The sequence below is a fragment of the Haemaphysalis longicornis genome, unplaced genomic scaffold (genome assembly GCF_048455015.1).
Source record: "Haemaphysalis longicornis isolate Haplotype H1 unplaced genomic scaffold, Haemaphysalis longicornis Haplotype H1 scaffold_4, whole genome shotgun sequence".
Classification (NCBI taxonomy): Eukaryota; Metazoa; Arthropoda; class Arachnida; order Ixodida; family Ixodidae; genus Haemaphysalis; species Haemaphysalis longicornis.
Genome location: NW_027526361.1, coordinates 3,117,322 through 3,138,741, shown reverse-complemented (window position 1 = coordinate 3,138,741; position 21,420 = coordinate 3,117,322). Strand labels below are relative to the sequence as shown.

The 21,420-nt window shown below is 49.7% G+C and overlaps 1 protein-coding gene across 2 annotated transcripts in view; it reads left to right on the top strand.

The window, feature by feature from the left end:
* Window positions 1-11,097, top strand: part of Abi (tyrosine kinase Abl) — a 33,540-nt gene extending 22,443 nt beyond the window's left edge. Inside the window, exons 7-8 of one of the 2 annotated variants that reach the window (XM_077705651.1) lie at window positions 5,401-5,460; window positions 10,227-11,097. In XM_077705651.1, coding sequence (XP_077561777.1) covers window positions 5,401-5,460; window positions 10,227-10,390 — 224 coding nt within the window. In that variant the 3' untranslated portion in view covers window positions 10,391-11,097. Of the gene's footprint in view, window positions 1-5,322; window positions 5,461-10,226 lie in introns of both variants that reach the window. The other variant, XM_077705650.1, reaches the window with a different exon arrangement.
* The last annotated feature ends 10,323 nt before the right edge of the window (window positions 11,098-21,420 follow it).

The window sequence follows — 21,420 nt, the reverse complement described above, 5'->3', positions numbered from 1 at the left end:
ATACACCGCACAGGGGGCTGCTTGTCGACCATGCAGGCAGCTGCTTGCCGCGGTCGCGCATGTAGCAGGCTTTTGTGCCTGCAGAGATGCTCCGTGTTTTGCAGCGTTATTCATACCTTGTAAACGACGTGCTATATCTACAAACTCAGCTAAGCCCGTGTAACGGATGGCGACGATCTACATTCGTCCATGCCACCGGTGCAGGACGGATACACCGTGCCGCCGGTGCAGGAGCGCCGCGTGCAACCGCGTTTCCCCTAGAGGCGGGAACGCTGATTGGCTGCAACATTTAACGGGCCCACCAATAGCGCAGCCGTACTGTTGAGAGCTTCGTGCGTCACAGGGTGCGTCGCGAGCAGTCTGTCGCACGTCAGAGCGCGGCAGTGTGGCGGCAAGGAAGCGGTAGGTGAGCAAGGAAGAAAGCATCTTTGTTGCGTGTTTGTGCGGCCCCTGCTTTACGCAGAGGTGTAATATTTGGTATACATTGTCGTGAAGGGGTACTCTAGTGATTGCGCGATTGAAATGGCGACCTCCAGAAGACTATTTAGGGCCCCTTTAAAATAATCTCTTGAATAATCAAAAAATGAAGCTACCAGTCGCCCAGCAGAGATGACATAAATGGTGACTGAGCGGATGTGCTAAGAGTCACATGAGGAACAACAGAACGAGAAGCGTGCACGCAAGCTCTCAAGCAAACACATAAAATCTTTCTTTGCTCATTACCTTTCATAAGTCATAAACAATTATAAATGTACAGGTATAATTAAAGCTGTGCCAACATTTGCAAGCTGCCCAGCCATGGTGCCGGCGGTGGTCGTGATGGTTGTCGCAGGTTCGGCATAGTCACATACTGTATAAACCGGTATATAGGTCGAGTTTTTTTCCAAAAAGATCCACACAAAAGTGACCTCTCGTCTTATATAGCGGTCATTGGCAGAATGTAAATTGTCTGGCAACAATGTGCAAGCGAAGTCCGTCGCCATCGACATTCGTGTCGGACTGCTCTCTCGCACTGTCAGGCCTATATTTGCTTTTCTCTTTTCTCTAGTTTTTCGTCTTCTACTCACCTATTGTCTGTGCATGCGTACATTTCTGTATGTGTCTGTTCCGAGATAAGTTGCGGCAGTCGACGCCAGTTCACCGCAGCGTTTAAGCTGAAGGCGATAGAGTCGCCGAGCAGAATGGGAATATGGCAGCACAACGGCAGTTTGGCGTTTCAGAGAAAAGTGTGCGGTACTGGCGGAGCCAGAAAGCTAAGCTGTGAGCGTGCAACCCCCGGAGCAGATTGGTCCGTGGACGTCCAGTGGTGCGCCCCGAGTTGGAGAACAAAGTGGCGGGCTTCACTTGCTCACGATCGCTCCCGGCTACAGCGGAGGCCATCCGTTGACCGGCTCCGCGAACTGTACAAATTTGTGGATAGCCGGCGACAACGAAAAGACCCATACGGGCCGGCTGCAAAGACCATCCCTCGCGACCATGTCAAGCTGGGTGTCCTCTTGGCAGTCGCTGCCCGACGATGTTTAGGAAGTGCTCCATCAGCAGCGCGCCTGACGGCACGGAAGATGACAGTGAGTAGTAGTCATCCTTGGACGACTCCGAGAGCTCGGACGAGTGACTTCGGCAGGCATAGTGAGTGGCAGTGACGGACGGGCGTCAAAAATAAATACAGACATTGTGTGTGCGCTCCTGTGCCGAATTATTTTTTTGTCAACTTTTCTCACCTCAAGGTAGGGGGTCGACCTATATTCCCACTCGATCTATAATCCGGTTTACACGGTACCTGCTGCCTCGGTGTGCTACGTAAGCCCATCTGTCGAGCCATAAATTTGAATGTCTTTTTCGATATTTCGGATAAAAGTGCACACGCACGCTTGCATAGTAATAGTACTCTCGTTCAGGTGCTCGTTCACCCGAGTACCTAGGCTTGTTCTCCCACTAGGCATGGGGCGCAGTTACAAGTGGAACTGATAAATAGCGCCACATATCGAGCCGAGTGCGTCGAAGCAACTAAAACTAGGCTATCCCTAACGAGACTGCAAACCATAAGCGCGCCCCTGGCATCGGTTGGGCCTGTGCCGTCTGCTATTTGTTTTGTAGGTGAAATAAAAGGCCGCGGAGCACATTCACATTGTTCAACCACCATCGCACATCCCGTGTGGCACCAAGCTTGGTGCACACAGAGTGGTAACCTGTGGATGTGTAGGGCGGGCAAGTTGCTTTGTGCTGAGAGTGTGACTAATGGCTCCTGGGGCCGAGATGATTTGCTTGGCAGGTTTTAGTTCTCCTGCTAGACCACACCACTGTTACATCGTATTGGAATACAGTCTACGGCCGTTACAGGAGACCCTCTTAATCCGGTAAAAGACGTCCAAAAAATGGCTAGCCACGAGTTGTCTAAAAGCGTTGTGTGTAACCTCTTTCTTTTATTGTTTCTAATTTCTAACATGGTGAAGTTTCGCGTACCTGCCGTCGCTCAATTGAGAGAATCTGGTTCAAGCTGATGTAGCTAAGCTGTGAGATTCAGCTTTCAACATGCTGCATACGAGTCACGGACATGGAAGTGCCGAGTGAGTGGGGGGGGGGTGACAGTGTGCACCCATTGCGACAAACTGTGAACCGGGGACCACTGAACTTGATTTCAGCTGGAGGTGCTGAAGGGAACAGGCTGAAGCAGCAGAAGTAACCTTGTTTTTTTACTTTGCTGCCACAGTGAGTGTGAAAGAGAATGCAAGAGTTCCTGCAAACATTTGACAGTTATTTGCTATCTGGTTGTCAGGGCCTTGTGACTTTTGGTTAGTTGGGCTATAAAGGCAAAGGGTTATTGTCCTAAGTGGCTAGTGTGCTTTTAAAGAATGCTCCAGAAGAAAAAAAATGGTGCACAAGTTGTGCCACCAAGCTTTGAGTGCCCGAGTACTGATGCGGAGCGAAGCTACCAGAAGGGGTCTCGTTGAGCAGTGCCTCTTATTCGCTCGTTTCAGTTACAGAAGCACCACTTAGTGCATGTGTGTGGGTGCCCAGTGCCACTGAAATGCAGCAGTGTGTAAAAAATCTGTGGAGTCCTTGTAACTGCGTACATTGACCACTGTTTGGGCCACAGTGAAGATCGCCAAGCAGTGTGTTTCTTGTGCCGTGTGCATGGTGCAGTAATTGTGCGAGTGGCTTTGCACGGTGCATGCTGCCCCCTTCTAGTGCATGGCAGGTTGCAGCCGGCAGGCCACTGCTGCATTGGCCCCGCTTCGCAGGGCAAAGGGCGGCTGCGGGGGTGCCGACACTGGCAGCAGGAGCTCAACCCCGGGACATTTGCAGGCAGATGAGAATGCATGCAGGGTTTGGGAGGTCTCGGTGAGGTTGGCCATCATTTGTTGCCAAGCGGGGAAATCGAAGCGCGCGCTTGAAGTTCTGAGCATGCTTCACCGAGGGAGAAAGGAAGGCGTCTGTGGTGCGAGCAAGCGAGGTCATCATCTGCAATGCTTGCAAGCGCTTGAGGAGCAACGTCCGGGCCCGCCACCATACTGGCCATTCGAGTGCTGGAACTTGCACGGATTGCCACACAATCTTTTTTTTGTAGGTTTTGGTGGCCTGTGGCAGAGGGAAACTGATTGCACCTTGGTTTGTATGTTTTGCTCATTTGCTTTTAAAGAGTCGGATGTGGCTTTGCGTATGCTTGCTGTAAAATATCTGCAATTACTCGACTCGAACGTGCATCTTTTTTTCGGGAAAGTACATCCTAAAATTGCAGGCGCACTGGAATTCAGTACTAGCCAAAACAGTGCTAGTGTTTGTTTATTATTATCGGCTTAGCAGGACAACTGTAATCGCACTTTCAAAGATTGCAAGGGCTGTGGCAATGTCAAAATTAGAACGAAGAAACTTGTGCAAGGTGAGATTCATCTTTTCGCGTCGTGGTATGACAGCTTGCAACGTGTTACTACCCACATTCAGAAATACAAAGGAAGATGGTGTGGGAAGAAGAAGAAGAAACATTTATTTGGGAGCAGAGTTAGTTGACGATGGTGGCCGCTGTTTTGGCGGTGACCGCGGCCGCCCGGGCGACCAGGGCAGCTTGAGCCTCCTCCCACTGCTCACACGTGTGTATTTTTTGGGGTAGGGGCCTCTCGGGCATCCCCACACACGGTGCCGAGGGACTGGCAGGCAGTACAGTCAGGTGAGGGGTACGGGGCTGGCTGAATTAGTAGGTGTAATTTAGCGGGACTGGGAAATGTGTTCGTCTGGAAGAGACGCCACGTGTGTTCTCGCTGGATGGCGAGTTGTGTGTGTGTCGGGGGATACACATGGGATCTCCTTCACGGGAGTGGTGGTTGTCGGCAAGGCGCAAAGGTTACATGCAGCCAGTGTCAGAATCTCCATTTGTGCCGATCAAAAGTAAAATTTGAAGGCAACTTTAGCAAATAGCAAGCCCACACTTTTTTGCAGTATCACCTGGACGAAGGGGAAAGAGTAGGTGATGTCAGTGCAGTGCATACCTTCTGCAGTAGTTTGCTGATCCTTGACGACCCACCCCAACACGTGGCTTGCCACACAGTATGTTGAAGTTTAGGGTGGTGATAGCTTTTCTAGTGTAATAATGAATGCAGTTCCTGCGCCCATGCTCGACGTGAAACTTTTGCACTCCGCCTTTTTTCCGGTCGTTTTGTGCATTGGATCATTTGTGCATTGGAATGCAGGATGCATTAGATGTGAGTAAATATGGTACCCGCCTCTGCTGCGACAACCTGTTCCAACTATTTCAAAGACATTTGTTTCCACTTCCTCTGATGTGTTACCTTTGGCTTGGTTATGCCAGCACCAACTGTTGAGAGAATGATGGGGCGCATCGACCCTTGCTAGCGGTGTCGTTGGTAACGCCAAATGTTGCTGCTGAGAACATGTGTGGGCCCTTACTGCAGCTGCCCAGTAACCAGAGTGCTTTTTTGTAGCTGTTGTACCTGTGTTAAATTTTGCTGCTGGCCTGCTGGAAGTTTACACCTTGCAGCTGTGCTTGGCAACCGGGAATGACCTGCATGTGCACTTTTGCAGTGGAACCTTGCTGCGGCTGTGTTTACTAACAGTGTCATCAGCCTGCCTCTGACAACGAGGGGCTGTTTGGTGCAGACCCAGTGCAAGCCATGTCGTAGAGCTGCAGCCCTTTCGAGTGAAAAGGCCTTCAGTGTTTGAGCTCAGCAGAGTTGCAGTTGCATGGCGGAAGCCCACTCGAGGTGTTTCAACGAGTGGAGATGTTGTTGCTGGCCGCCAGTGTGTGTTGTGCGCAGCGTGCATGGTGCATGCCGTGAGGGCCACGGGTGCTGTCTGCTGTGTGCGCAGTGTCGCCTCCGCTCCCCCCTCCACCACCTCCCGAGCCCCTGTTGTATCCTGGTAATCACGTTCCGCCTTCCCCACCAGCCTACGGGCGTACGGCCGACCCCCACCGGGACTTGGTGCCCAAGGTCTACCTGGAGAAAGGCAAGCCCTGCTCTCTCTCTCTCTCTCCGTCTCTAAGTGCAGCAGGAGCTCTAGGCTGCCTGCCGAAGAACTACTTTTGGGTGGGCCACTGTTCTGCCAGCCGTGGCCGTCCTAGGGTCTTTGCACACGTTGACATGAGCATTGGCAGGTTCACAGACTGCGTCGTCTGTTTCTTTACGTTGTTCTAAGAGTAGGGCACAGCCTGTCGCCACGTTTAATTAACGTTGCATTGCGCCAGTAGTGCTGGGCGTCTACCTACAGGGAAACAGTGTCACACTCTGCGGAGACATGCATCCCATCGATGCTTGCTCGCTTCCCTTCGTGGCGCGCTGTGGGGACAGTTTCCTACGGGTATGTATCGTCCCTGCGTGGTTAATCAGCCACCACCGGCTGCAGGAGCGAAGCCAGGGGCCAAATGTGTGACTCCCACTAAGCGGGTGGCTTTTGTTCCGCAAAAATATCCTAGCATCGCAATGCTTCCCAGCTGTGTTATACTGTGCCTTCCCTGTGTCAGTTTTGTGTATTGCAGTGTAGTCGAAGAAAAGTAAATGAGCCACCTAAGAAAACCTAGGAGCACCCTGTAAGTGCCACAGGTGGGACTGGAATGCTTTTGCACTGTCGGAGAAGTCCTCTAGGGGTTTCCTCTAGGAGTGGCCTCTAGGCATTTGTCCTCTATCATGGTGAGACTTGGAAAAAGTGTGTGTATGTCATGTGTGCTATTGTATAAATCACTCCGTGAATTATTTTACAACAGTGGTACCCTGATGATACGTCCCCCAGTCTTGCGACAGATCACTGAGGTCCCGGCAAGCTCCCCATAGAAACAGTGTATTAAAAACCCCAATTATACAATGCCCGGGCGCACGCGGTCCGCTTCATACGACCGACCCTGGCGGGGATAAACGGGTGTTTTTCTCCTCTTTTACGCCGCTTCGCCGCCTTGTCCTGACCTTTGTTTATCCTTGACCCCCGTTTGACACTGCGTGGTGCACAAAGGTCCGCAGGTGGGCCAAAGCACTTGCTGAACAGACGCAGGCCAGTACTGGCAGTTGGGAGTTAACCTTCGGCAGTCCCATGCATCAGCAAAACGCCAAAGCGCCAACTGCTAAAAGTCAAGCTGGCCGACAAACCACAAATTTGAAGCTCCCATCGAGCCAACGAACGTGAAAACGCATACGTTGCGACCCCTGGCAATGACTGAACACTCCCTTTCCTTGCCCACTCGATCCCAGTTTCTTCCTTTCACTACGCTCTCTCCCCCCTCCCTCATCGGTGTCTCTTCATTCCTCTCTTTCCCACCTTTTTTCTATTGTTTATCTCACACTTGCCTTTTCCCCTGTCAAGTTGCTTGGCCGTAGAAACGTGGGATTTCAGCTAAGGGCTCATAAATTGCGGGAGCATGCGGTAAACATAGTAGTTTAAATAAGTTCTTAGCCCACCTGTCGCTTGGGGCCGTCTACTAGGGCAGCATTTACCCGTACCCCGATCATGACGCTTTTGTGCGGGTTCCCTGAATGTCGCATCATGGGGGTTCCACTGTTGACCTCGTTATAAGAGGCATGGATGTAAGAGACACTGTTCACCCACGAGGTTGGCCGCTCGTTCTTTCCCACTAAATTGACCTCTTTTATAACAGACATCGGATGTAAAAGGTGGTTATAAAAAGGACAAGTTATCCTTAAATTTTGGCCAACAATCTCGCTTTTATCTTTAGATGTGGTGCCACCAGTCACTAACTGCAGTTGCATGCGTTGCGGAATTAACCCTTTGAGGATGGAACTGTTTCGTCAGATGCGACCCCCCAAGGTTGATTTCTTTTATTGCTGATTTAAATTCTTCGGATGGATCTATTTCGAGAAAAAATTATCGTTATTTTTTAAGGGTGACCATAAAGTGACAAAAAAATCGTTTGTGTTGTTACCAGGGTTCGCACAGGTCCTTGAAAACCTTGAAAACCCTTGAATTTAGAAGTGTCCATTTCAAGGCCTGGAAAGTCCTGGAATTTTTAAAGGGTCCTTGAAAACCCTTGATTTTTCCGGAGAGAATCAATGGCCCTGTCTTTTCACAAGAATTTAAAGTGTTTCTCGTGGATTTTAGGTGCTAACAAATGTAAAGAAACATTTTAACAATCGAGTTTCAATGTATTGCGTGAGTTTGGTGGATTTTCATTATTACACGGCAACATTGGGAGTAGGCACTTGTCAATCCAATCCATGTCGCGATACAATCCAGTGAAAGCCAGCTTCTGTTCTGTATCTTGCATCTTCCATCTAGTCTGTGACCGCTCGCTCCTTGCATGTTTGCTGTGCCTCATACGCTCCATCGGCGTTTGCTTTTACGTGCAAATGGTGGACGTCTGCATTATTCATCCTGCCTTGCAGCAACACTTGTGGATTTAATTTCAGCTGATATGCTTGCTGACAAAGCAGGAGATGCAGGCAACATTAACTACGTTTTGAAATCAAACAGCGTCACCAAACACAAAGGAAAAATTCCCCCGCATTTCCCCGAGGGGGAGAATGTGAAAGTGCGAATGCACGGTTGTCGGCCCGCTTGCGGCGCTTGCGCTCGGCCCCCGCAGCCCACCGCCTCGCCGCCTTCTCTTCCATCTCTTCCATCGGGTTTGTAGTATCACGTGTACACCACGCAGTTATCAAGCCGCTATAACGCCGCTGAGTCGCCAACGCACGCCGCTGACGACGTAGTTTGAATGCGTTAAAGATATAAGGCGCGTCTAACACTGATATCACCGTCGCGTCCGTAGCTTGGTCGGTAGAGCGTCGCGCTGCGGCCGCAAAGTCCTCGGATCGAAACCTGGCGCCGGATGCTGTTTCTTTTTCAAATATAGAGGAGCACTGCGGACGCCAACGCCGCCGCCGGCGGTGGATGGTTTGGGGTCGCTTATAAAGTGTGAATACACTTTATAAGCGCAGTGCTCCTCTATATTTGAAAAAGAAACAGCATCCGGCGCCAGGTTTCGATCCGAGGACTTTGCGGCCGCAGCGCGACGCTCTACCGACCAAGCTACGGACGCGACGGTGATATCAGTGTTAGACGCGCCTTATATCTTTAACGCATTCAAACTACGTCGTCAGCGGCGTGCGTTGGCGACTCAGCGGCGTTATAGCGGCTTGATAACTGCGTGGTGTACACGTGATACTACAAACCCGATGGAAGAGATGGAAGAGAAGGCGGCGAGGCGGTGGGCTGCGGGGGCCGAGCGCAAGCGCCGCAAGCGGGCCGACAACCGTGCATTCGCACTTTCACATTCTCCCCCTCGGGGAAATGCGGGGTAATTTTTTTCTTTAAAGAGCACTGCGGACGCCGCCGCCGACGCCGGCGGTGGATGGTTTGGGGTCGCTTATAAAGAGCATTCGCTCTTAAAAGAAAAACCTCTAAATACCAGTCATGAAATAAAAAATAAATCTGGGGGAGCATTTTACGAACCCGTTAGCACCTATCTAAATGTGCACTAATGTGCTTAGGTATTGTGCAATAAAAAACTTTTGCATTGTGTTGGAAAAGTTATAAATAATCCCAGATAAAATATTAGATGGGGACCTTGAAAATGTGTTTACTGGTCCTTGAAAGTCCTTGAAAACCCTTGAATTTTTGCTTTTCAATCCTGTACGAACCCTGTGTTACATACATGTGGTTTATGCATAAGTAACACAAGAAAAATTCTAAATAAAAATGAGAGTAACAAGCGGGCACCTTTTGAGTGAATCGAAATCAGGTAGACATCAGTTTCGCAGGCACCCTTGATATGTGGCAGGTGCAAGAAGCGAGAGGCACCCGGTGGGCGTAAGGGGCCTTAGGTTGGCGATAGCTAGCGCGCCCCCTCGCTACCGGATGCAAAAAAAAAAAAAAAAAAAAATAGAAGAGCCATCGGCGCAAGAAAATAATTTGACGTATTTCCGCAGTGTGGCAGCACATGCCAAGCAAGATAAGTTGGCGAAAAGGGCGCGCTTTTTAAACATACAAGCGATGACGTACGTGTACATTATTGACCATTTTGAAGGTGCTTGCAGAGGATGTACATGTACGTCTGTGACCCTGAAAGGGTTAAAGGGGACGACAGATGCCCGGAGTAGATATAACTTCAGCAAACGCACATTGGTTCAGTCAGCTATGAAATGATGACAAGAAGCCCTGCAAATGGAAATGAATGTGCAAAAGTGGTTCAAGCTTACCGCCATGCGTACGAGCGCTAGCGCGCATGCGGGCTTCTGCGCAAGCCAAGAATACCGGGAGTACGCAGTGGGCTCTCCCAATTGTGTAGCTGCCAATCAACAAGCATCGCACTTGTTGAGTCCTGCTAGTGTGATGAATAGCCCGAGCACAGAGTGGAAGAAGCTGTGCGCTCTGGCTATTCATCACGCTCATGAACTTAACATCTACGATTCATCTTTCACAAACAGTGAAAGAAGAGAAAGCTTGTAGAAGCTGTTGTAAAAACAGTGTAAATACAGTCATGAAGCAAACAAAAATTCAGAACTATTTCGCAAATTCTAGGGCCCAAACACATTAGAATAAACATTTTGCAACATGCTGTGTTGCTCTTTTGAGCTGATTTTAGTCTTAGGGTGCCCGCCCACATTGAACTAGGAGTTGATCAGTTGGTGAAAACATGGTTCCCTGGTTGTAAGAGACACCTTATACAAGCGTCTCTTATACAGGGGTTCAGCTGTGTGGAGCAGTGAGCTGTGCACTGGGAAAGGGGTCCTTTCCTTGCGGCATGTTTTTGTTTCCCTTCCCTGGTGCAGTTGTTGCTATCTACGACTACGAAGCGGACAAGGATGACGAGCTGTCGTTCTCTGAGAACTCGGTCATCTACGTGGTCAAGAAGAACGACGATGGCTGGTACGAGGGCGTCATGAATGGCGTCACAGGCCTCTTCCCCGGAAACTACGTTGAGCCCTGCATGTGAACCCCTCAGGCCACCAGGAGGCCTTGCGGGCGGCCATTCGTTCCTATGCCTGTGCATATTCAAGATGTGTTGCAATACGAGTTCATTTGGGCTGTTCGAGCATGTGGAATTGCGGCGAGGCCTGGAATTAGACCTGCTCTCCTGCCACTACGGGATATTTGGGGACAGCGATGATGCCTGCTCCACAGTGATGTTGGCCATTCTCTTCTGGGAAATGCATGGGGCCGCTTTTTTTAGTGTAAATCCCATGTCATTAGTGATGATTTATAATGAACAAACTTTTGTTTTTGTGATTTGAATTGGGGCACGTGTGAGTGGTTGGGTTGCCATATTGGAAGGAGCAAGTGATGAGTATGCCTGGCAATCACTTGTGCATGTAGCCTGGAAAAGCAGCTCGGAATCGAAACGAGAATCCGAGAAGCACGTTTTGGACAAGGAGAGGAGCTGATGAAGTGCCATCTAGCCACTGTGTCAATTAACTATGCACCCCTAATGGAGAACAACACAGCTCTTTGTCATGTACCCTGTTTGGTTTGTCCTTTTGGTACGTTTGAGGAGAAGTCCTGTAACCCCTGTGGAACAAATTGCTTGGACGGGCAGTGAGGATTGGGCACTGACATCCAGCTATTTATTGCACTACCTTAACCCGATGCAAATGTGGGTGTTTATCTCCCTGTTGTTACAATAAACTTGTTTTTCTTTATGCAGCTGGTCGCCTCTGTATTGCTTTGTGCAACGCCTCAAAGTTGGGCAGAGTTGCGTCTGTGTGGCGATGCAGGCAGTGCATTGGGGACGGAAAGGCGTGTGGACGAGTGCTTTTTTGCCTTTGCGCTGCTGCTGTGCCATCTTTGTCCAGTGATAACTGACCAAACAGTAATCGCGTCGGGCTGAGTCAAAATTCGACATTCCCGCCGCAATCTTGCCGACTCGTTTCTAAAGCTGGACATAATTCACTGAACAGTACCAATCAATCTTTTCTCCTCAAGCTCGCAAAGCTCGAAAAGTTGTCCCCAACGTTAAAGTTGACATCTCCTCCTGCCGCAGCATTGGCGCCCAGGGTCAGCATTGCCGGGGAATTCCCGGCAACTTTTTTCCCGGGCTAATGTGCCGACTGCCGGCAAAATAGCCACTTTGAAAATGTGCCGGCAGCCGGCAAATAGCCCGCGTGGAAATGTGCCGGCAGAATAATCACGTGGTCTGGGCCAGCCAATGGGAAGGAACTGCCGGCAACTTTTCTCCTGGGCTAATCTGCCGGCTGCCGGCAGGATAGCCACTGCCAAAATCGTAAAGTAGCTTTGCAACCAGGCACTGCTTGACATTTTCAGCTGATTTCTGGGATTATTACTGTCAGAGCGCAAACCTGACGATTGAAAATCGTTTGCTAGTTCCCCATTCACGCCCTGATAGCAAAAAACAAGTGCTGGTGCAGAGTAATTACGAGTTGCACGCATTGTTCGTTGGTAGCAGTGACGCGCGATGACCACGCCCCTTTTCCACACCCAGGTGATTCATAAGCATGTCAAAAATCACGTTTTCGTTGCAAAAATGAAAACAAAACTGATTTTGAAAGGCCATTTGCTGATCTAACTCCGAACAGCTTTACTTGTTCGAGAAACGCCTGGAACGCTATGAAAAGGCGCTCCCAAAAGTATCGATCAAATTGATCGATTTTGATAGGTGCGGTAGCGAAAGAGTTAACCACAAAGACTCTATCACCAACCGGGCTGGCTTCCAGATTTTGGGCTCCCAAAGTTCGGTGTGACAGCACGGAGGAGGAGCTCGGGCTGCGTGCAATGGGAGGTTCCCGTTTGAACCCATTCCTATTTCATCCTTCCTGCTTGTTCCCTCCCGTTTCAACACAGTGCAAAACTACCTTCCCTTTTTGCCCTTTCCCATTTGAACCTTCTCGTTTGTTTAACCCGTTCCCATTTGAACCTTCTCGTTTGTTCCCTACCGCTTCAACCCGGTACAAAATGCCCTTCCTGTTTCGTATTTTACATTTTAGCCCCTTCCCGGAATAACGAACCCAGTTTCGATTCGGACCGAGGCGTCCCATTCGTGAAATTAGTCAAACTGTATTTTAACCTGATGTTTTGATTTGCATCCGAAGCACCTGAAAGTAAAAAATTACTTGCGTCCACCATAACCTTAAATTTAAATTGAAGTTACGTCAAACGTATTAAAAAAAACAACGTATGCAGACGCCATATTAACCTGCAACCTTTTTGCAATGGTCCGTTTTACGGTACGTGGCGCCAATTAAAAAACAACACGTAGGTTGCTGCGTTGCGTGCGACCCGGTACAGCGTTGGTGAATTACAGCTGAAACCACACCCTTCTGTGGGCTTCTGCGTTGGTCGAGCGGCCTGGAACGTGTTGCTCGCATGCGTACTCTGGCAGCGGTGATGGTTCTAGTCCCTACGGTTGCGTAAACGAATGCACGTGCACTTATATGCAACACACACAAAAAAAGAAAGGACGAGATTGAACAAAAAAATTACGCCCACCTCCCCTCGCGGGAACCCTGGTGTGATGCGACGCTGAAGGGGGTTCCATTGTGCGTTTCCGTTGGGTCGATTACTCGAATTGCGTGAGCAATCGTCGGGTAATGCGAGAGAAAGAGATAGCAAGCGTAGCGCGGACGACCGTCGACTGAGAGACCGGCCGGAGCGCGGCACTCCGCTTGTATGCGCAGCGCGCCCGAAGGAGAGGAGACCGCGGAGAGAAAGGGCGCGGCACATGCGCACAGTGCCGCGAGCAGCGCCGCCCACCGGCGGAGTGAGAGCGCGCCGCACTGCGCGCGCCACAGATGTTGGGGGAGAGGGCGCGCTATCACGGCGAGAGGAGAGGGGGTGAGCGGAGGAGAGACGCAGCTGTGCGGACGCGGACGACGACGGACGCAGGACAGGGCCGCCGGCAAGAGATGCTCCTCTCAGCGTCGCATCTAATAGAACCTTTCCGCGGTCGCAGTGCCAGTTTGTAGTGTCCGTAGCTCTTGCCTTGAATGAAGTTCGGTGTTTTAACAAATGCAACTAATTATTTATTAGGAATAGTTCAGGGGCTACTGTTTTATTTCTACACAGGAAGAAGATCTCACGAAATATAATTACCAGATCTAGCTAACTACAGAAAAAACGTATTTTATGAAAGCGGTAACTATTATGTGCTAAGCCAGTGGTATGGTCCATTTTAATGTGTGGCTAACGGTCACTTTGTATGCAAATGTCTAAAAGAATGGCCATTGAAGTCTAAAGCTGAAATTTTTGCTTGAAAATAGTTCACACACATTTTCAATCTTGAGAACACCCCAAGATGTATTCTCTTACGCGTACTTTTTATGGATTATACATAGGCGGGCGCGCAGTACGTGGAAAAGTAAAAGCATAGAGAGTTCTAGCATATCGTTACCGTGTTTGCATTACCGTTACCCGTGTTACCGGGAGCCGGAGTTTCCATGTGCCGCTGAAAACGGTCGGACACGTTTTAGCACACCGTTTGTGGTGCGTATTCCGGCCGGGGCGGCGCAAGTAGCGACATCTGATAAATTAGTCTCAAAGCAAATCATGCGTAATTTTGTTGCTAATATGTATTTGCTTTCGTTTAAAGTAGCTTGAATGTTTCACTTTTCCTGTGAAGCTTTCACAATAATTGTAGTTTTAAGAATACTGTAGCCATAATCGGTAGAGCTTAAAAGGAAAACTATGAAAGAAAACATTGGTGGCGCCATCTAACGAGTAGACTTAGAGTCAAGGTAAAATAGAATTCGCCCCCGCGCCAAATATCTATGCAAGAAATGAGTAAAATATGCTGTTGTCATTACTCAGTAACCTACACTACCTTGCCCTGTACAGTTTTGGATGCCTAAAAGCGCACTGCGAGCTCTCAAACTTATCGGAGCTATTTGAGGCGGGCGTTTTGGGAGCGGGTTGAAACGGGAAGGGTGTTTTGGGAACGTGTTGAAACAAAGCGGTCAAACGGGAAGGGCGTTTTGGGAACGGGCCAAACGGGAAGGGCGTTTCGGTAATAGGTTCAAACGGGACGGGTTCAAACGAGAATGGGTTGTTTCGGGCTACACCCTGTGCAATCGCATCGCATCGCGCAGATTGAGAATGTTTTAGCGCTGTGTCGACAAAGACATGCCGGAGGGCAACCGTGTTTGCTATATATATCCTGAAGGGAATGGGAGATTTGATTTCAACACTGGCACTGACGTGCACAGTGCCCTGCTCCTGGCCTGCATACGAGGCTTTGTTTCCAAGCTTGCATCCGTGCCCAGCTTTTGTCTCTCACTTGCGCGGCTGCTCTGACGAGCCCTCGGACCCACTCATACGTGTGGCGGCCATGTCTAGGGTGCTCAGCTCGCCGCGCCCTACTTTCCACTGACCCGCATGCCGCTGTTATTGCAGCATCCGAGGTAACAACTCCCGTTTTTGTAGACGGCGCCAACACGATGAGCGCTGAACACGAGAACATGCACCCGGATCACTCCAGCCACCGGTGGCAGGCGTGTCTCCTCCACGCCGCTTGCCGCATCCACCCTCCTGCACGTTGTTGCCTCTTCGTCCATGTGGCTTTAGGAGGGATAGAGTTCACCTATATAGCTCCCGCTAGGGAGGGAGGGAAAACTGCGCCACCTGCAATCCCTCCCGAGCGTTACGTACCATTCCTACCGGGCTGTCTGTTGAAGGTACTATCTCTATGGTTGAAGGTGTTGGCGCAGATGCCCTTATCGAAATTCGAGTATGCCAATGATGAAAGCGGGATTTTGTGCAAGCGGACCCAAGTTGCGGACACTCGCAGCCAACCTTTATGCAGCGTTAACAGTAGCATATGAGTATGACTGGTATGACCCAGCTTCCCGGTCAACACACGGCACGAGTTTTGATTGGTACAATTTGCCATGTTTAATGCAGCGTTACTGAACTAGCCCTAGCAAAAATTACCAATAGACAAAACAAATAGCCTATTGGGTTATTGACACCATAGCATAGAGTATGATTGACACCAATAGCTATTGGTGTATTCGCCCCAAGATCGAACACAGCCGGCCCCTGGCGGCGGCGGGACGAACCGCTCCTAGTGTGGATCAACGTTATTATAATAATGGCCTCCGAGATTCCCCCGCGCGCGTTTTGCTCCGGCCGTCCCAATCGCCGCGCGCCCCAGTCAAATTTTGTAAGCGCGCTGGTTCCCCCGCGCACCGCCAGGCAACAGTGCGCACCTATGCATTGAATGCATCGTTCAGCCCGTTGGGCCGCTGTTTATGCGGCATTTCGCGGCATGTCAACGCTGCAGTTTTTCTGGTCTTGGCACGAGGGTAAATTTGCGAGTTTATTGGCCGCATTTATGCTCAGCTCCTGCCGAAGATTACGATCGGGCTCAAAAACCGAAATAGGCTTTAAAGCGGCTAGCAGCATTGCCATGCGGAACAGGCACGGAGTCCCCGCAAAATCCAATAAAAACAATCCGTCAACAGTGAGTGAATTTCGGCGCACTAATTCCTCAATGGCATGCCGCATACCTTGGTCAGCTGTTACACATTTTTTGTGCTGCTGCAATTAGCCCGTAACGCCTAGAATTATGAAGATCAAGGCACTTGAAATCTCAAACAGCTTCAGTGTTTCTCGCTATGACTTTATTTCCAGCAGGAGCTGGATAAGCAATCTTATGAAGTACAATCATTTTTGGCTTCCACAGCTGCATACGCCAAATAAAATCTCCCTCTTCCAGGTACGTGGTGTCGTGTCTTTTCCATCTGTGCAGTACCGTCAGTGTCAAATATTTTTTACGAATTTTCCTGCGTGAACTTAACCGCGCGTTACGATTGGGGGCGCGTTAGAGCCGCGCGTTAGAGCCGCGCAAACGTGAACGATGTGTTGCAGGGACGCGGGGGAGGGTTCGCAAAGCAGATAGCGAAGGGGGTCACCGAGCTGAGGGCGGTCTCGGAGGATGTGCAGATTGCGGTCTGCACGGTACCGGAGGTGCAGAAACAAGGGGTCCACGTAGAAAGGGCGGTGGTTGCGGCAAACAGGGAGCTTTGGACCCTGGGTAAAACGATGAAGTTTGAGGTGGTCAACCTGAACCGGGACCTGTTCCGTGCAGGCCGCAACGAGGCGTTTGTGTTCGACGGCATACACTTCAGTGGCCGTCTAGCTGAGCCTGTAGGGCACAGACTGGCAGCCCGCGCAGTGGCTTTTTTAGGGGGGCCCCGAACGTTCAAGAAGAAGGCGGACTGAGTGGAGACGGTAGCGAAAGGCAGGAAGGAGGGGGCACTGATGCACGGCGGCGGAAACGTAAAGCAAAGAAAAGGAAAATAAACCGTGGAACTAAAATTGGTTATATAAACATGCAAGGCGGCCGCAAGCAGGAAAAATGGATTGAGATACAAACCCAACTCGAGAAAGAAGAAATTGACGTGTACGCCCTGACTGAAACCCACCTGAGAGATATGGAGGAGCCACCAGTGATGGATGACTACGTATGGGTGGGGTGCAACAGGGCAGCGGGAGAGAGGAAAGGAGGGGGCGTGGGAATGCTGATTAGGCGAGGAGGGAATTGGCAAAGGGAGAATCAGGGCTGCAAGGAGCACTTGTGGATTTGTGGAATTCTGGGTGGAAAAAAGACACGGTTGGGAGTGGCCTACCTATGGACAGGGAATGACGCCAGAGAACAAAATAAAGAGTTGGTGGACTGCCTCAGGAAGGACATAACGAAATTTAAAGAATCCGGCGAGGTGATATTAGTAGGCGACTTAAATGCCCACATTGAGGATCTAGATGGATATACGGACTATAGCGGCTCAATGGTTCTAGATATGTGTGAAGAACAGCAGCTGGTAATAGTTAACCGGGAGCATAAATGCGACGGGCAGATAACGTGGCAAAGCGGCAATAGACAGTTTTGCATAGACTACGGCCTGGTCTCAGAGCACACGTACGAGCGGTTGAACCAAATGACGATAGATGAAGAAGGAGAAAACAGCCTGGGCAGCGACCACAGGCGTATAATCCTGAAATTTGACAGTGGAGGGGCTAGGCAGGAAACACCGGAGGTTGGGCTCCCGAAATTAAGCGAAAAGCAGATAGCAGACATCGTCAATAGCATCGAAAGAGAATTAGAGGCCCAGCCCACGAAGGTGTGGGAATATGACGAGGTTGTGAGTTGTATACAGAAGGAAATATACAAAGTAAGGAAACAAAACCGCTGGAGGGGTAAAAGGAAACCACGAAGCTGGTGGGACAAGGAAATTAAACTGGCTATTGAAGAGCGACAACGGGCTTCTGGATTGCACAGAAAGGCAAAACAAATGGGATATCAGGATGAGGAGGTGCAGATAAGGTGGAGCCGGTACCGAGAAAAGAAATTTGAGGTGCAAAAACTAGTACAAGCAAAGATTAAAACAGCGAGTGAGAAATGGGTATCAGGTATACCCAAGAAGGATAAGAGCGCCCCCCAAAAATTCTGGAATCATTTAAAAGCATTGGGAACGACGACTAAAGAGGAGCAAACTCAGATACAGGACGGGGACGGTAACGTTCTCCTGGGGGACAGCGCATTAAAATACCTACATGGAGTCATAGCAAATACTTTCGGCCAAACACGCGAGATATTGGCTACTCGGACACATGGGGCCAATAGAAGAGCGACAGATGAAAAATTTCATATCGAATTGTTGGACTGGAAGAAGGCAGAACACAGTGTCCCCAAAAGTACGGCAACAGGACCGGATGGTATCCCAATAGAGATTATCAACCATTTGGGACCAGCGGGAAAGACGCACTTGTATAGAGCCATCGAGCGCGCTATAAAATCCGAGAAGATTCCCACACAATGGCGCGAAAGCAGAATGAGGTTGATCTATAAAGGCAAGGGAGAGAAGGACAAGGCGAGTTCATACAGGCCGATTACAGTCACGTCAGTGCTCTATAGATTAGCTATACAAGCCATCAAAACCGAGTTGTTGAAGTGGGTGGAAAGTAACGGTATTTTAGGGGAACTGCAGAATGGATTTAGACCAGGTCGACGCTTAGAAGACAATATTTTCGTAATAACCCAGACCATCGAAATTTCGGCAGCACAGGGCAGACCAACATGGCTACTGTTTCTGGACATAAAGGGAGCCTATGACAACGTAGATAGGGGATTGCTGTGGCTTATACTGGAAGAAGAGGGGATTGGGTCAGAATTTGTGGGGCTGCTAAGGGCAATATATGAGGAAAACAAGGCGCATATTACATGGGAAGGGCGTACAGGCACAGAGCCCGTGTACATTCGCAGAGGTTTAAAACAGGGGTGCCCCCTTTCGCCATTGCTGTTCACACTTTACATTAGATGAATGGAAAGACGATTGGAGGAGAGTGGATTAGGCTTTGACTTGTCGTACCGAAGCAATGGAGAGTTGGTGGAGCAACGGATTCCGGGATTGATGTACGCGGACGATATAGTGTTGCTGGCTGATAATGCGGAAGACCTTCAAAAACTGGCCGACATTTGTGGTGAGGAGGCAACTTACCTAGGCCTCCTACATTTTAACCCACAGAAATCTGGAGTCATGGTGTTCAACGAAGAAGCTCATACAGCGCCAATAAGAATTCAACAGGAAGCCATACCAGTAGTAAATAAGTACAAATACTTGGAGATCTGGCTTAATGAAGGAAAAGGCTACCTGAATGCCCATGAAGAACACCTCAAACTGAAAGGGAGGCGAAATGCAGCAGTAATGAAACATAGAACACTTTGGGGATACAATAAGTACGAGGTAGTGCGAGGCATCTGGAAAGGGGTAATGGTGCCGGCGCTCACGTTCTCTAATGCCGTATTATGCTTAAAGTCCGAGATCCGATCGGGTCTGGAGGTTAACCAAAAGGCAGTCGGCAGATTGGCACTGGGAGCTCACAGTAAGACTAAAAATGAGGCGGTACAAGGCGATATGGGTTGGGCCATTTGAGGCGAGGGAAGCGCAAAGTAAGATACGTTTTGAGGAGCGGCTTAGACATTTAGATGAAAAGAACTGGGCAGCCAGAGTGCACAGGTACGTGTACCTTAAAAGTGTGGACACCCAATGGCGGAAGAGGACGCGAAAGCTGGCGACTAAATATACCTTGACCGCGGCAAATAAACAAGGGGGGGCAGTTAAAAAGCAAGTTAAGGAAACAGAGACGCTCATGTGGAAAGAGAGGATGGAAAAGAAGGGATCGCTGGGAATCTACAAAGCAAGCAAAAAAGAGATCCGGAAAGAGAACTTTTATGACAACAATAAAGGTAGTGCGTTGCTCTTTGAGGCGCGGGCTGGGTGCTTGAGAACTCGAACTTACATGAGCAAATATTCGTCACAGGATGAGACATGTGTTGTATGTGACAGGGATAAAGAAACAATCGACCACATAGTAATAGGATGCCAAAAGATTCAGCCGGATAGAATTGGGGAGAAAGTCCTACTTCCTGAGGCACTGGGCTTCGCAATCGATGGAAGCATTAACTGGTCAGCAGTAGGTATTACTAAGCAGCGGCTAGAGAATTGGTGGAAAAAAAGCAGGGAAGTCGATAAAATAACATCCCAGCCAGGGGTAGCGGCAGGGCAGAATTAAAAAGAAAGCCGAGTTGAGGGACTAAATTTAAATTCAAACAACTAAGATAGGCTAGATGGCACACGCCGTCACCCCGATTCAAAGGGGAGGCCTTTAATCATCACCATCATCATCATCAATACGGTATTCTGCTCCCCGCGACCCGCCGACTGAGCCCGACGAAGGAGCCAACTTCCCCCCTGCCTGCGAGTCGACTGTACTCGCCGCGACGGCTCTCCGCCCCAACCCGTCCGCTTATACATGGAAGGGTTGAGTCCAAAAAAAAACCTGGTTATTTCGACTCCACGCGCCCTCGTCGGGTCAATGTAAACGGGGCTATGGACCCGACGAGGGAGGGTCGAGTCGACTGCCGGGTTCAGCTACCTCGATCCATGGAGGAAGCCTCGACCCCTCACGCGTATATATGAGCTCCATTCAAAGAGTCGAGGCGAGGGGGCCGGGGGATTGCCGGAGAAGGAGCTACCGTATTTGTACGATTCTAGCGCGCACCTTCTGCTAAAAGGTAGTCTTAAAATTTGTGTGCGCGTTGCAGTCGGGCTCAAAACCGAAACAGGTTTTAAATCGGCCAGCAACATTGCCATAGGCACGAGGTCCTCCCAAACTCCAACTCAATCCAATAAAAAAACCCGTCAATATCACGTGAGTGAATTTCGGCGCACTCATTCCTGAATGACATACCTCAGTCAGCTGTTACACATTTTTATAATATTGCAATTATTTAAAACAGGTAGAATATTATGAAGGTCAAGACACTTGATATCGCAAACAGCCTCAATGTTTCCCACTATAGCTTTATTCCCTGCAGGAGCTGGATAAGCAAGTTTACGGAGCACAATTTATTTTTGGCTGCCACAGTTGCACGCGCAAAATGAAATATCCTTCTTTTAGGTAAGTAGTGTCATGTATTTTACACCTGCGCGGTAAACTCGGCGTCCAATTATGTTTTCGGATTTTCCTGCGCGAACCTACCCTCGTGGTACAATCGGTGCCGCGTCGAGTTCAAAAAACCTGTTTATTTCAACTCAACGCGCCCTCGTCGGGTCAATAGCCCCGTTTACATTGACCCGACGAGGGCGCGTTGAGTCGAAATAAACAGGTTTTTTGGACTCGACACCCCCATGTATAAGCGGACGGGGTGGGTCAGAGAGCCGTCGCGGCGAGTCCAGTCAACTCGGAGGCAGGGGGTAGGTTAGCTCGCTCGTCGGGTTGAGTCGACGGGCCGGGTGGAGCAGAATACCGTATTTGCGCGGTTCTAACGCGCCCCCAGTTGTAACACGCGGGTAACTTCGCGCAGGCAAAAAAATGTGACACTGACGGTACTGCGCAGATGGAAAAGACACGACACCACGTACCTGGAAGAGGGAGATTTTATTTGGCGTATGCAGCTCTGTAAGCCAAAAATGAATTGTGCTTCACAAGGTTGCTTATCCAGCTGCTGCTGGA